Source organism: Coturnix japonica, chromosome 13 (genome assembly GCF_001577835.2).
Source record: "Coturnix japonica isolate 7356 chromosome 13, Coturnix japonica 2.1, whole genome shotgun sequence".
NCBI lineage: Eukaryota > Metazoa > Chordata > Aves > Galliformes > Phasianidae > Coturnix > Coturnix japonica.
Window position 1 is genome coordinate 4,843,372 of NC_029528.1, and position 10,901 is coordinate 4,854,272.

A 10,901-nucleotide genomic window follows, 5' to 3' on the forward strand; every position below is an offset into this window, starting at 1 on the left:
GCGTGCAGCCAGCCCCAACTCCAGGCAGAGCCTTCTGCTGAGCTGTGCCCCCTCTTGCCCCTTGCATCCATCCACCCCGGCAGCCCCCTCGGCCCGCCTGCTCTGCTCCCCCTTCTCCCTCCCTACCTTCGTCTGTGGAGCGAGAGAACAAGTGTCGGATCGGGGAGTGCATAGCAACAGGATTCTGGGATGAAGAAGATTCGGCAGCAGCAGCTCCGCAAGGTGAGAGCCGATGTGGGAGCGTGGGGACATTGCGTGCTATTGCTCTGTGTGGTGCACGGCTGGGGGCACAGATTGCAAAGTGGGTGGGGGGCATTTGGAGATGGGTGGGGGTTGTTTTGTAGGGTAGAGGGATGTGTCCACAACCTCTGCCCCCAGGCAGATGCTGCTGGCAGTGATTTGTGCCAGGGGTGCCCGGTCCTGCAGTGCTACTCATGGGGATGCTGCCCCCTGATGTAGGGGGCTTGGGAGCTTCGGGTTCCCCCATGGGATCAGGGCAAAGCTGGGCTGCTGCTTCCCTGCCCAAGGCTGGGGCTGTAGGGACCCAAGTGATGCTGGACCCTGAGCTCCCCTTGTGCCCTTTGGAGACCAGCAGAGCTAGGAATCCTGCTGGGAGCCCTTTGAGACCCAGATCTCAGACTTCCCCATCCCATGCTCACCCTTCCAGTCTTCCATCTGCACCAGGGTCAGAGCCCTTTCCAGTGCCTTTCTCACATGGGGCTGGGCACTGCAGGGAGGCTGAGTGGCAATCCCAGTTCCTATGGTGCTGTTCCTGTATGTGGGCACTGCCCAGATCACTGCTGGGCACTGCCCTTCACCTTTTTGCTCTGCCTGCTAACCGCAGGGTGAGGATGGCTCATTTCATTCCAGCTGCAGGAATGAAAGCCCTAAGAGTTTAGTCCATGACAGGAAATTCCTGGGATGCTGGGACATGATGTAAAAACCCAGTGCTGGCCTGGCACAAGGCAGCAGTTCTCTGGCAGCCCTATGCCTTGCTCCGTGATACTGGGAGGCAGCTCTGTCCTCTCCCATTTCCTACAGATCACTTTTTCAGATCACTCAGCGACTGCAAGATCCATTCAAAGTTCCCCTTGTCCCTCCAAAAGCCTTTCTGAGACACGCGAAGGAATTTCTGTACTGCTTGCAGTCCTGTTTAACATTTAGACAGGAATTCATTTAGTCCCACAGCCATCAGCCCAAATGGAAAGCAGATGCCTCCAGAGTTATTTCCCCATCTCCGGTGCTGCTCGGGGCCCTTCACTATCCCAACCACTCAGAGCCCCGGGTGGAGGGTAGGAGGGGATGTCCCCTTCAGGTGGCAAGATACCATGCCTGACCCTGGGCTGGGGCTGGAACCACTCACACAGCCCCACAACCCCAGCAGTCCCTCCTCACCTGCATCCGCTTCCTATCTGCAAGGCAGGAGTTTCAAGCCTTCCTATCAGACATATGGAAATACCTCCTTAATAGAGATGTTTTTATGCTCTAAGGATTTTTGCTTTTGCATAATAGTATTCCAGTAAGAGCTGAGTGGATTATTATTTTGTCCTATACGGAACTGCTTATGTGCCTCAGGGATTATTTGGTGCACAGGTGGGAGCCTAGCACTGGGATGTCCCCATGCCAACAGGTGCTGTGGTGCAGAGCCTCCTTGTGCCATGCCACAGCCTGACCCAGCACAGCCAGGGTGGTTTTTCTGCAAGAGATTAACAAGCAATTCGAATTGATCCAGAGTGACTCACATGGCACAGACGCGCTGTGCTCACGGCACAGAAATCTGCCTTCGGGTGGCATTTCCTCAGTCAGACGCTGTGGTTCACAACACAAAATGCTCAACAAATCAGGGACAAAACAACGCCACGATGCCAAAAGTATGAATTGAGGTAAAATATGATGGAAAAGAATCAACCTGGAGCTGGCTGGATTCTTACAGCTCCAGCTCCGGGACTGCTGAGAGTAGAGGTTTAAGTAAAGCAGTTTGCAGATAATAATTAGCACAGGATAGTTTAATTGGGAATCCAGCTCGTATCTTAGCAGAATCTCAAACACTTTTTCTTCTTGTTGCCCTTTGCTTCGCTGACCTCTTTTGGGAGCATCCCCTGGTGTTTGATGCAAAATGGTGCCGTGCTCACGGATGGTTTTGCCAGGGGAACGGATGGTCCCTGTCTGTCTGTAACTGGCCTGAAAGATGGCAGCTCTGCATGCAAAGCACTGGAGCAGAGCTGTGTGTCAGCCTTGGCTGGGAGAGAAAAGCCCTGTTATGACAAAGGCAGCGGTGTTTTGCAGTGATGGTATTATATTTAGGACATAGTTTTAGGTTGCAGCCTGAAGCTTTACCTCCAGCCCGTGCCCTGTGGCTATAGCATGCAACAGGGATGGGATTTTTAGGACTGGCTGCTGCAGACAGGGCTGGGTTTTGATGGCAGCCTTTTGCTCAGGTGAGCATCTCAGGTTGGCTCTGGGAAGAGCTGCAAGCTCATCCCACACCAGGTGGATTCACTTGGTGCCAGTGGGCAGGAGCAGGGTAAAGCATGCAGCCATCGCAGAATGGCTCCTGGTCTCCATGGGAACTGGCAGCAGGATCAGCCCAGTCTGGACAGAGAGGAGGAGAAAAAAGATGAGGAGGAAGGCAGTGTGCCACCTCATACAGCACACCCTATATCCTAATGGGAAGGAAGACCCACAGCTTATCCCCCCCAAATCCACATCTCACAGGCTGGTTCTCTATGGTCTATGAAATCAGACACAGAGATAGTGGTATTTCCCTTTTAAGACTCCAGAAGAAGGGAGAGGGCTCCAAGCTGGGAGCCACCCTGCCCTGGTCCTGGTGCCCAGTCGGCAGGGACATCTCTGTCCTCTTGCCTCACTAAAGCTGAACCCAATGCCCCCCACATGGGGAGGGCTTTTCCCATGCCATCCTCATGCCCATGTTTTGGAGATGAGAAAACCTTATTGCAGCCCCTTGAGATGATTTCCTGATTCAATTGCGTTTTCCAGGGGTCTATGGACACGTGGAATAGATTTGATCCCCTTTCAAAGGATGTCAGCTGGTTTTAAAGCCATAGGCTTGGTGGGGTACAGAGAACTGCCAGAAAGGGCACAAACATCATCACTGTGACTTAGTGGTCATGTATTTACACGTCTCAGAGATCCCTCCCTCTCTTCTTCCCCTGCTCTACCCCTTCCTTCCATCCCTGGCCACCCTTTCCTATTCCTGCACCCTCTCTCACTCAGCCGGTGACACCAGAGCTCCTGGTGAGCCCCAGCAGCCAGGACGGAGACCTGGGTTCCCAGTGCCCAGAAGACAGAGGGAACTGGACGGGACGTCTGGATTTCCTCCTCTCCTGCATTGGGTACTGCGTGGGCCTGGGAAACGTCTGGAGGTTCCCCTACAGGGCTTACACCAATGGAGGAGGTACTCATGCACCCTTCCAGCCACGTATCCTTATCACCGAGTTGGGCAGGTCCTTGAATAGACACCTCTTCCTTACCTCGGGGCTGAGGAGCAGTGAGAGCTGGAGAAGATCATGGTGTCTGTGAAAGATTTGAGGAGAAAACATTCTTTGTGTGTAGGCAAAGCAAAGCAAGGTGCGAATCACAGCCCTTCCTCTGCACCAGGGGCACGGTGCCCTCTGGGATCTGGGGTGGGCGACAGTGTGGGGAGCTGCTGCTGCCCCTTTCTGCAGAGTTAATATTCTGGACCCTTCCTGGGAAGGCAGTGGGAGGTTGTGGTAAGGATGTTTTCCTTTTCCTCGGTGGGCTTTAGTTGTTTGCTCCGCATTAATTTCAGAGTACTTTTCCTTTTTGCTTCCTGTAGGAGCTTTCTTGGTTCCTTACTTTATCATGCTGGCCATCTGCGGCATCCCCATCTTCTTCATGGAGCTCTCACTTGGGCAGTTCGCCAGCCAGGGGCCCCTCGCTGTCTGGAAGATCAGCCCTCTCTTTAAAGGTGCGTGAGTGAAATCCAGAGCCCCTGCAGTGCTTCTATGAGAGCTGATGGATGGGGCCATGGACCAGCAGCCTCATCCCACGATCCTCAAAGCTTAAATGCTGGGGGAAAATGGAGCTGGCTGGGCTGCCGGGTCAGCCATTTGGGTAGCTGCAAGATATGTGTGTGTTCTACCCGTCCTCAGAGTCTCTGCATGTCCTGGTCAGCTTTAGAAATTATATGAAAGTATATGAAAAACTGAGTCAGTGTACAAAATACAGCACTGAAGCTAAGCAATGGCTGTTAAAAAGGTAAGAACAAAGTGTCCAAAAAAAGGTCGAACATTCTCAGCACTGAGCTGGAGCAAAATCCCCTGTATAACACCTAAAAGAAGGTTGTAGTGATGTAGGGGTTGATCTCTCAGGTAACTAGAGATGGGACAAGAGGGAATGGTCTTGGTTTGCACCAGTGGAGGTTCAGGTTGGATATTAGGAAACACTTCTTCTCATAAAGAGTGGTGATGCAGTGGCACAGCTGCCCAGGGAGGTGTTTGAGAACTGTGGAGGTGTGGCACTGAGGGATGTGGTCAGTGGGCATGGTGGGATGAGCTGGGGTTGGACTTGGGGATCTTGGGCCATTTCAAACCTTAATGATTCTATGAAATAAATTATCAATTCACATGCGTACAGAGGTCAATAAAGGGGTTTCCCCAGCAGGTGAACCTCTGCCTTGGAGCCGGTTAACCATGTGACTGCTGAACCCCGGTGTCTGACCTTGGATATGGATGCGCTCTGCTCCGGAGAGATGGCTCACTTCTTCTTTACCCTCTCCTTCCTCCAGGCATTGGCATGGGCACCATCCTCATCGTCTCCCTGGTGGCCATTTACTACAATATGATCATTGCTTACGTTCTCTTCTACCTCTTTGCATCCCTCACAAGCGACTTGCCCTGGCAGCACTGTGGCAACTGGTGGAACACTGAGCTGTGCCTGGACCACCGCGTCATCAAGGCGGGGAACACCACCCTCCCCGTCAACATCTCCAACACCGTCAGCCCCAGCGAGGAGTACTGGAGGTGAGGAGGTGTGGGGAATGCGGAGAGCACAGGGATAGGAGATGTGGATGCAGTGGATGCAGTGATGAGCTCACTGTCAGCATTGGGTGATATCCCAGTTTAGCCATTGGGATTGTATCTCTGGGCTGTGGGATGTGTTTGCTACCTAGTGTTGCTTTGATGGCCTGGAAATACTTTAGAAGGAAATGCATCCCACAGCTGGACCAGCTGGGACTCACAACCAGCCAGGCTTCCCTTATGGCTCTTCAGTGCACTGTGGGGAAGTCCCACTGACTGCTCACCAGCCATTCTCCTTTTGCTCTAGCCGCTACGTTCTGCACATCCAAGGGAGCTCTGGGATCGGGGATCCTGGCAGGATCCGCTGGAACCTGTGTCTGTGCCTGCTCCTTTCTTGGACCATCGTGTACCTGTGCATCTTAAAGGGAGTCAAATCCTCCGGCAAGGTAAGGGCTGGATGGTTTCTTCAGGGATCTACAGCGGTTCCCTCCTGTGTCTGCATTTCTCCTTCCATAAACATTAGCTAGACACAGGCTATTTGGGAGTGTCCTATCCCAGGATGTGCTGTAGGGGATCAGGTGCACTGCCCCAACTCTACATCCAGCTCTGCTCTCCCACAGGTCGTGTACTTTACCGCCACTTTCCCATACCTCATCCTGGTGATGCTGCTCATCCGTGGTGTGACACTGGAGGGGGCGTGGAAGGGAATCCGCTTTTACCTCACACCCCAGTTTGACCACTTGCTGTCTTCCAAGGTGAGCAGGGCTTTTAGCAATCCATGCAAGACACAAAAACAAATACTCTGTCCTCTCCAGCACACAGCAGAGGCAGTTCCCCTTCTTGGGAGTCTCATGGCCAGCTTTTGGCCCAAAGTTGCCCCCCTCCTCCACCAGACCTAAAGCATTTCCATTCAGCAGCTTGTCTCTGCTCCACACTTTACCTGTGTTGTGCTTCCCACCCTTGTGTCTTCTGGGCATTTCCAAACTCTGGCTCCCCTACACTCTGTTTCCCACCAGGTGTGGATCGAAGCAGCCCTGCAGATCTTTTACTCCCTTGGGGTAGGCTTTGGGGGCCTCCTCACCTTTGCCTCGTACAACACCTTTCATCAGAACATCTACAGGTAGGAGCCAGATACCATCTCCTAAAAATCATAGCTGGGGAGCCACAAAAGCCTGGGTTGCTCCCCAGCATTCACTGCAGGTACAGGCAGAGAGGGGACCCTGGGTGCTGGGCTGATTCCCTCTGCAGGGAAAGCAAGCTTGGGAGAAACCCCACAGCATGACCCATGACATTAGATACAGGATCCTTGTACCTCTGGAAAGTACCCACTGAGGGAGGCCCTTGGGAGAATTGCATTATGGTGAAACCAGGGCTGGCAGAGCCACCCCAGCATGGGTCTGCTATGCTCAGTGCATTTGCTTTCTCCTCTGTAGGGACACCTTCATAGTCACCCTGGGCAATGCCATCACCAGCATTTTGGCAGGGTTTGCCATCTTCTCTGTTTTGGGATACATGTCCCAGGAGCTCGGGGTCCCTGTCAACCAAGTGGCCAAAGCAGGTGAGGTCAAACAAAGACCTGTTTTCCCAGACCCTCTGCCAGGGCACAGCAAGGAGCGGGGAAGGGGAGGTGTGGGGCAGATCTTTCATTCCCCGTAGCACTTTCATCTCGGATGGGGCTGGTGGAAGACACCCACCCCACTCAGACACAGGGTTGGAAGGCAGCTGAGAGTGCTCTGTCACCCCCTTTTCACCCTGCCGTCCTTTGCTTCTCCTAGGTCCTGGCCTGGCTTTTGTGGTGTACCCCCAGGCCATGACAATGCTCCCCCTTTCTCCATTCTGGTCTTTCCTCTTCTTCTTCATGCTGTTAACCTTGGGCCTGGATAGCCAGGTAAGGACAGAGCCCACCAGGTCAGCTGCAGTGCCAGGCATCCCAGGGGGATCAGAGGATCCAGTTTTCCTTCCCATGCAGTTTGCCTTTATGGAGACCATTGTGACAGCAGTGACAGATGAATTTCCCTACTACCTGCGACCAAAGAAGGCTTTCTTCTCCGCCGTCATCTGCGTTGGCCTCTTCCTGATGGGACTGATCCTCACAACAGAGGTAAGGTGAGGGATGGATACACTGGGACTGACCAGGGGTTCATCCTAGGAAGACAGATATTCATGTCTGCTAAAAAGGTGGGAGACAGAGGACTGGTGGGACTGGGTTCCCTGGGTATGTGAAGTCCCACAGGGAGTAGCACAGCATTACTGTCCTTGTACCAACCCCAGAAGAGAAGTGATGTCTCCTGAGGCTGCCAACACAGGGTGAGGGGTATATGACCCCACAAGTGGGAGGATGTAGGTAGGATTTTATTGGGATGCTGGTCCCAGAGATGCTGGTCACTGTGCTTGGACTCTGCAGGGCGGGATGTACTGGCTGGTCCTGCTAGATGACTACAGCGCTGGCTTTGGTCTCATGGTGGTGGTGATCACTACCTGCCTGGTGGTGACACGTGTCTATGGTAAGAGGGTCTGTTCTGTGGGGACATGGGGAAGAGCGGGTATGACAAAGGGGGTGGAGTAGAGTGACAAAGACTTGATTGGAGGGAGCAGGATGGGAGCCAGCAGCCTCACAATGGAGCATGAGGCACCTCTTCTTATTTCTCCTTCACTGGATTAACTTCCCAGAGATATCTGTGGGGCTGAGCCTGGTCCCTCAGACCAGCTGGAAGGAGAAATTCTTCTTTGCTGTTAGAGGAAAACGCAAATTGCTGCTCTTGCTGCTCTGGTCCAGGGAGATGGCAGCTGCTGAATCCTTGTGCCTGTCCCTTCTCTAGGCATGAAGAGGTTCTGCAGAGACATTCACATGATGCTGGGCTTCCAACCAGGGCCCTACTTCAGAACCTGTTGGATGATCCTGTCCCCAGCTACGATGATGGTAACCACTGGGATAGATGGTGCTAGCATCCCTGGTGACCTCCCCTTGTCACAAGTTGTTCTACTGAGCTCTCAAGGGACCACTCTGTTTCCACTTTGGGGTTCTCTTGGGCCTTATTTGAGACCTTTGGGGAGCTTTGGGCTGACTTGGCTTTCCCCCCACCCCACAGGCACTGCTGGTGTACAACATCATCAAGTACCAGCCCTCTGAGTATGGCAGCTACCGCTTCCCTGCCTGGGCTGAGGCCCTGGGCATCCTCATGGGGCTCTGCTCCTGTCTGCTGATTCCTGCAGGCATGCTCATGGCTGTGCTGCAAGAGGAAGGGACGCTGTGGGAGGTAGGAGGCCCTGAAGAGCCCCTAAAATGTGAACAGTTGATCCTGAGCCCCTGCCCATCCTGTGCTGTCTGGTGATTTGCTGCCTGTGAAATGCACGGAGTGTTGTCCCTTTAATGAGGTGGGTAGGACTTCACAGCCATTTTGTGGTAGAAAAGGCAAAACAAGGAAGCAGTGGTGCAGAAAGGCTTTGCCCAGGGGTAGGCTGTGTAGCTGCTTGCAGCATCCTAGCCTGGGTTTTGCCTTGCTGCTCTCCCCTGGCTGCTATGAGCAGAGCTGCAGCGCTTGCTGCCCTCCCCAGGCTGCAGCCTTTGGAGCCTGGTTCTGTGCATGGTGATGTGACCAGGAACCAGCTTGATGGATGCTAACCCACTACCAAGGGGGCTCTAATCCCACAGCATGGGGCCATAGTCCTGCACTAACTCCCAGTTCCCACAAGCCTTTCCCACCACCCCATACAGACCAATGGATTGCCCCCAAAGCACAGAAGGACAGTGAGACAGTGCTGCCCACCCCCAAATGCTGCAGGACAGGCTTTTGGCCCCTTCCCACCCACACTGGGGCTTATCCCACTAAGGATATGAATGATAAAGGGGAGCACAGCAGGTGCCATGCCACAGTGAGCACCCACGTCCCTCTACCCATCCCTTCACAGCGCTTCCAGCAAGCCAGCCGTCCCACCATGGACTGGGGCCCGTCGCTGGAGGAGAACCGGACTGGTACATATGTGACCAGCCTGGCTGGCAGCCAGTCCCCCAAACCACTGATGGTCCACATGCGGAAATATGGGGGCATCACCAGCTATGAGAACACAGCCATCGAGGTGGATCAGGAGATCGAGGAGGAAGAGGAGGAGTCCATGATGTGAGGGGCTTATTCCTCCTCTTTACACTTTGGCACTTCAAGCTGGCTAAGGGCTGAGGAGGCTTTTGGAATCTGCTGGCCCTCCTGGACCCCTCACCACCACCCCAGCCCTGCCAGGGCAGAGATGCTGCCTGTCCTGTCACCCCCAAGGTGTTTGTGTTCAGTGTGGCAAGGTGTGCAACAAGTCCATATGTTCATGTGACGATGTCTGTGCAAGCATCTGGGCTGCCCCAAGCCTTTAGCCCCAGCCCAGGGATGCTTGGTGCAGAAGGAGGCACTCCTTTGAGTTCATGCATTCTCTGCTAATATGTGTTTAACTCCAGCAACCTGCAAACACATGGGAGAAAGGATTTCAATATCCTACATGCTCTGAGGAAGGTCTGTGTCAGTGCCCTCAGAGGTACCCCAGCAAAACCAGGATGCATCAGCATCCTGCTGAAATCTGACCTAATAAATGAGCAAAAAGAATAAGAGGGAAATAAAGTGCTTTATGAATAAACTGCCCTGGGACATCCTGAGATTTTGTTCCCTACAGGGGCAGGGCTGAGGCAAGCTGAAAAGTGGGAAGAGGCTGGGTTTCTGGTTCCCTATAAATGCAGGACCTCATGTACAGGACTCAACCAGACCCAGCACCAAAGAACACAAGTGCAGCTGCCCTAAGGGTACCTCCTGCCCGGAGAGAGGAAGAGGAGCTCACATAGCATCCATAAGGGCACATCCAGAGGGGGTTCCAGGCACACGGGGTACGAACATCTGGTGCATTGTCCAGTGCAACTCTGTTCTGCTAAGGTAAAAACCATAATGAAGTATGAACAGAAAAATGAGGGTTTATGCCTGGATATGCCTGTAGCCCTGCAGTACTGGGCTCTCCAGGGCAAACCTGGTACAGCATGTAGCCACCTTGGGGAGAAACCAGCCAGCCCTCCAGCAGCACCCAGTCTGTGCTGCTCCTCAGTGTCCCTCCTGTAGCACTGAGGCAGATTTAATTATTGCCTTTGCACCTCTGGGTCCATAGGGATGTTCTCCAACATGCCCTTCTCCTGCTGCCTTCCTCCCCACACTGGAGGCACTGAGCACACCATAGTTTGCTTCCCAGCTGGTTCTAACCTTTATTCTTCCTCCTCAGACCCCTTCCCCGGGCCCGTGGGGCTGTGGCAGTGCGACCGTGCCGCAAAGCACCTCCATCCGCTATCCCCCAGGTTAATCATTAGAGGCCAGCCATAAAAGTGTCGCTGATGGAAAGTTCAGGCTGTGGCGGCTGGGGAGCGGGGAGGGCCTGCCATAAACATTTATGGCCCCAATGAATCCTTGCTCTAACCTTGACACTATTTGCTGAGCAGGAGGCCTTGGGAGGTCACGGTGCTGCCCAGCCACCACAGTGTGTGGGCCAGGGGACCCCGGCTGGCTGGGCTCTGCTGGGAGATGGATAGGATGTGATGGAGCAGGCAGTGGGCTCGGGCACTTCATGGTGTTACTGAGGCACTTGGCACACCCACACAGGATGTGGAGATGGAGGGTTTTTGAGCTGGGCACTCAGCTCTGGGCTCCGTGTGGCTCCATGGGGTTCTGACCCCACATTCCCCCTTGGAACCCTACAGGCTGCATGGCTGCCACCGCTCAAGGGTGCAACATGAAGGATGGGGCAGGGACACTCTACATCCATCCCTTCACCTCCATACGTGCCGCCCTTTGGGGAACACCCTGCTCTGCCACCACACTGACCTTGGAGCAACACTTTGGCACGGAGTGACGGAAATACAGCCAAGGGGCAGAGGTCGGCCTT

At 53.9% G+C, this 10,901-nt stretch overlaps 1 protein-coding gene across 3 annotated transcripts; it reads left to right on the forward strand.

Annotated features, from left to right (window-relative positions):
• The first annotated feature begins 1 nt into the window (after nucleotide 1).
• SLC6A7 (solute carrier family 6 member 7) lies at nucleotides 2–9,621 on the forward strand. Of its 3 annotated transcripts, none has more exons than XM_015875902.2 (14): nucleotides 2–222; nucleotides 3,235–3,415; nucleotides 3,818–3,949; nucleotides 4,769–5,003; nucleotides 5,308–5,446; nucleotides 5,621–5,755; nucleotides 6,017–6,120; nucleotides 6,434–6,558; nucleotides 6,776–6,888; nucleotides 6,970–7,101; nucleotides 7,405–7,504; nucleotides 7,820–7,920; nucleotides 8,090–8,375; nucleotides 8,910–9,064. In XM_015875902.2, exons 1-13 carry the CDS (start codon nucleotides 190–192, stop codon nucleotides 8,330–8,332), a joined length of 1,773 nt encoding a protein of 590 aa, XP_015731388.1. In that variant the 5' UTR covers nucleotides 2–189; the 3' UTR covers nucleotides 8,333–8,375; nucleotides 8,910–9,064. The 3 variants fall into 3 exon arrangements, with proteins under 3 accessions (XP_015731388.1, XP_015731387.1, XP_032303336.1); XM_015875901.2 differs by having other exon boundaries at nucleotides 3–222; nucleotides 8,090–8,257; nucleotides 8,910–9,621; XM_032447445.1 differs by lacking the exon at nucleotides 2–222 and having other exon boundaries at nucleotides 3,233–3,415; nucleotides 4,645–5,003; nucleotides 8,090–8,257; nucleotides 8,910–9,621.
• Nucleotides 9,622–10,901: the final 1,280 nt, after the last annotated feature.

Coding starts and splice junctions, on each gene's coding strand:
- SLC6A7 (XM_015875901.2), top strand. CDS start 190: ATGAAGAAGATTCGGCAGCAGCAGCTCCGCAAG. Junction 6,559..6,775: donor CAACCAAGTGGCCAAAGCAG/GTGAGGTCAAAC, acceptor TGCTTCTCCTAG/GTCCTGGCCTGGCTTTTGTG. Junction 7,505..7,819: donor GGTGGTGACACGTGTCTATG/GTAAGAGGGTCT, acceptor TCCCTTCTCTAG/GCATGAAGAGGTTCTGCAGA.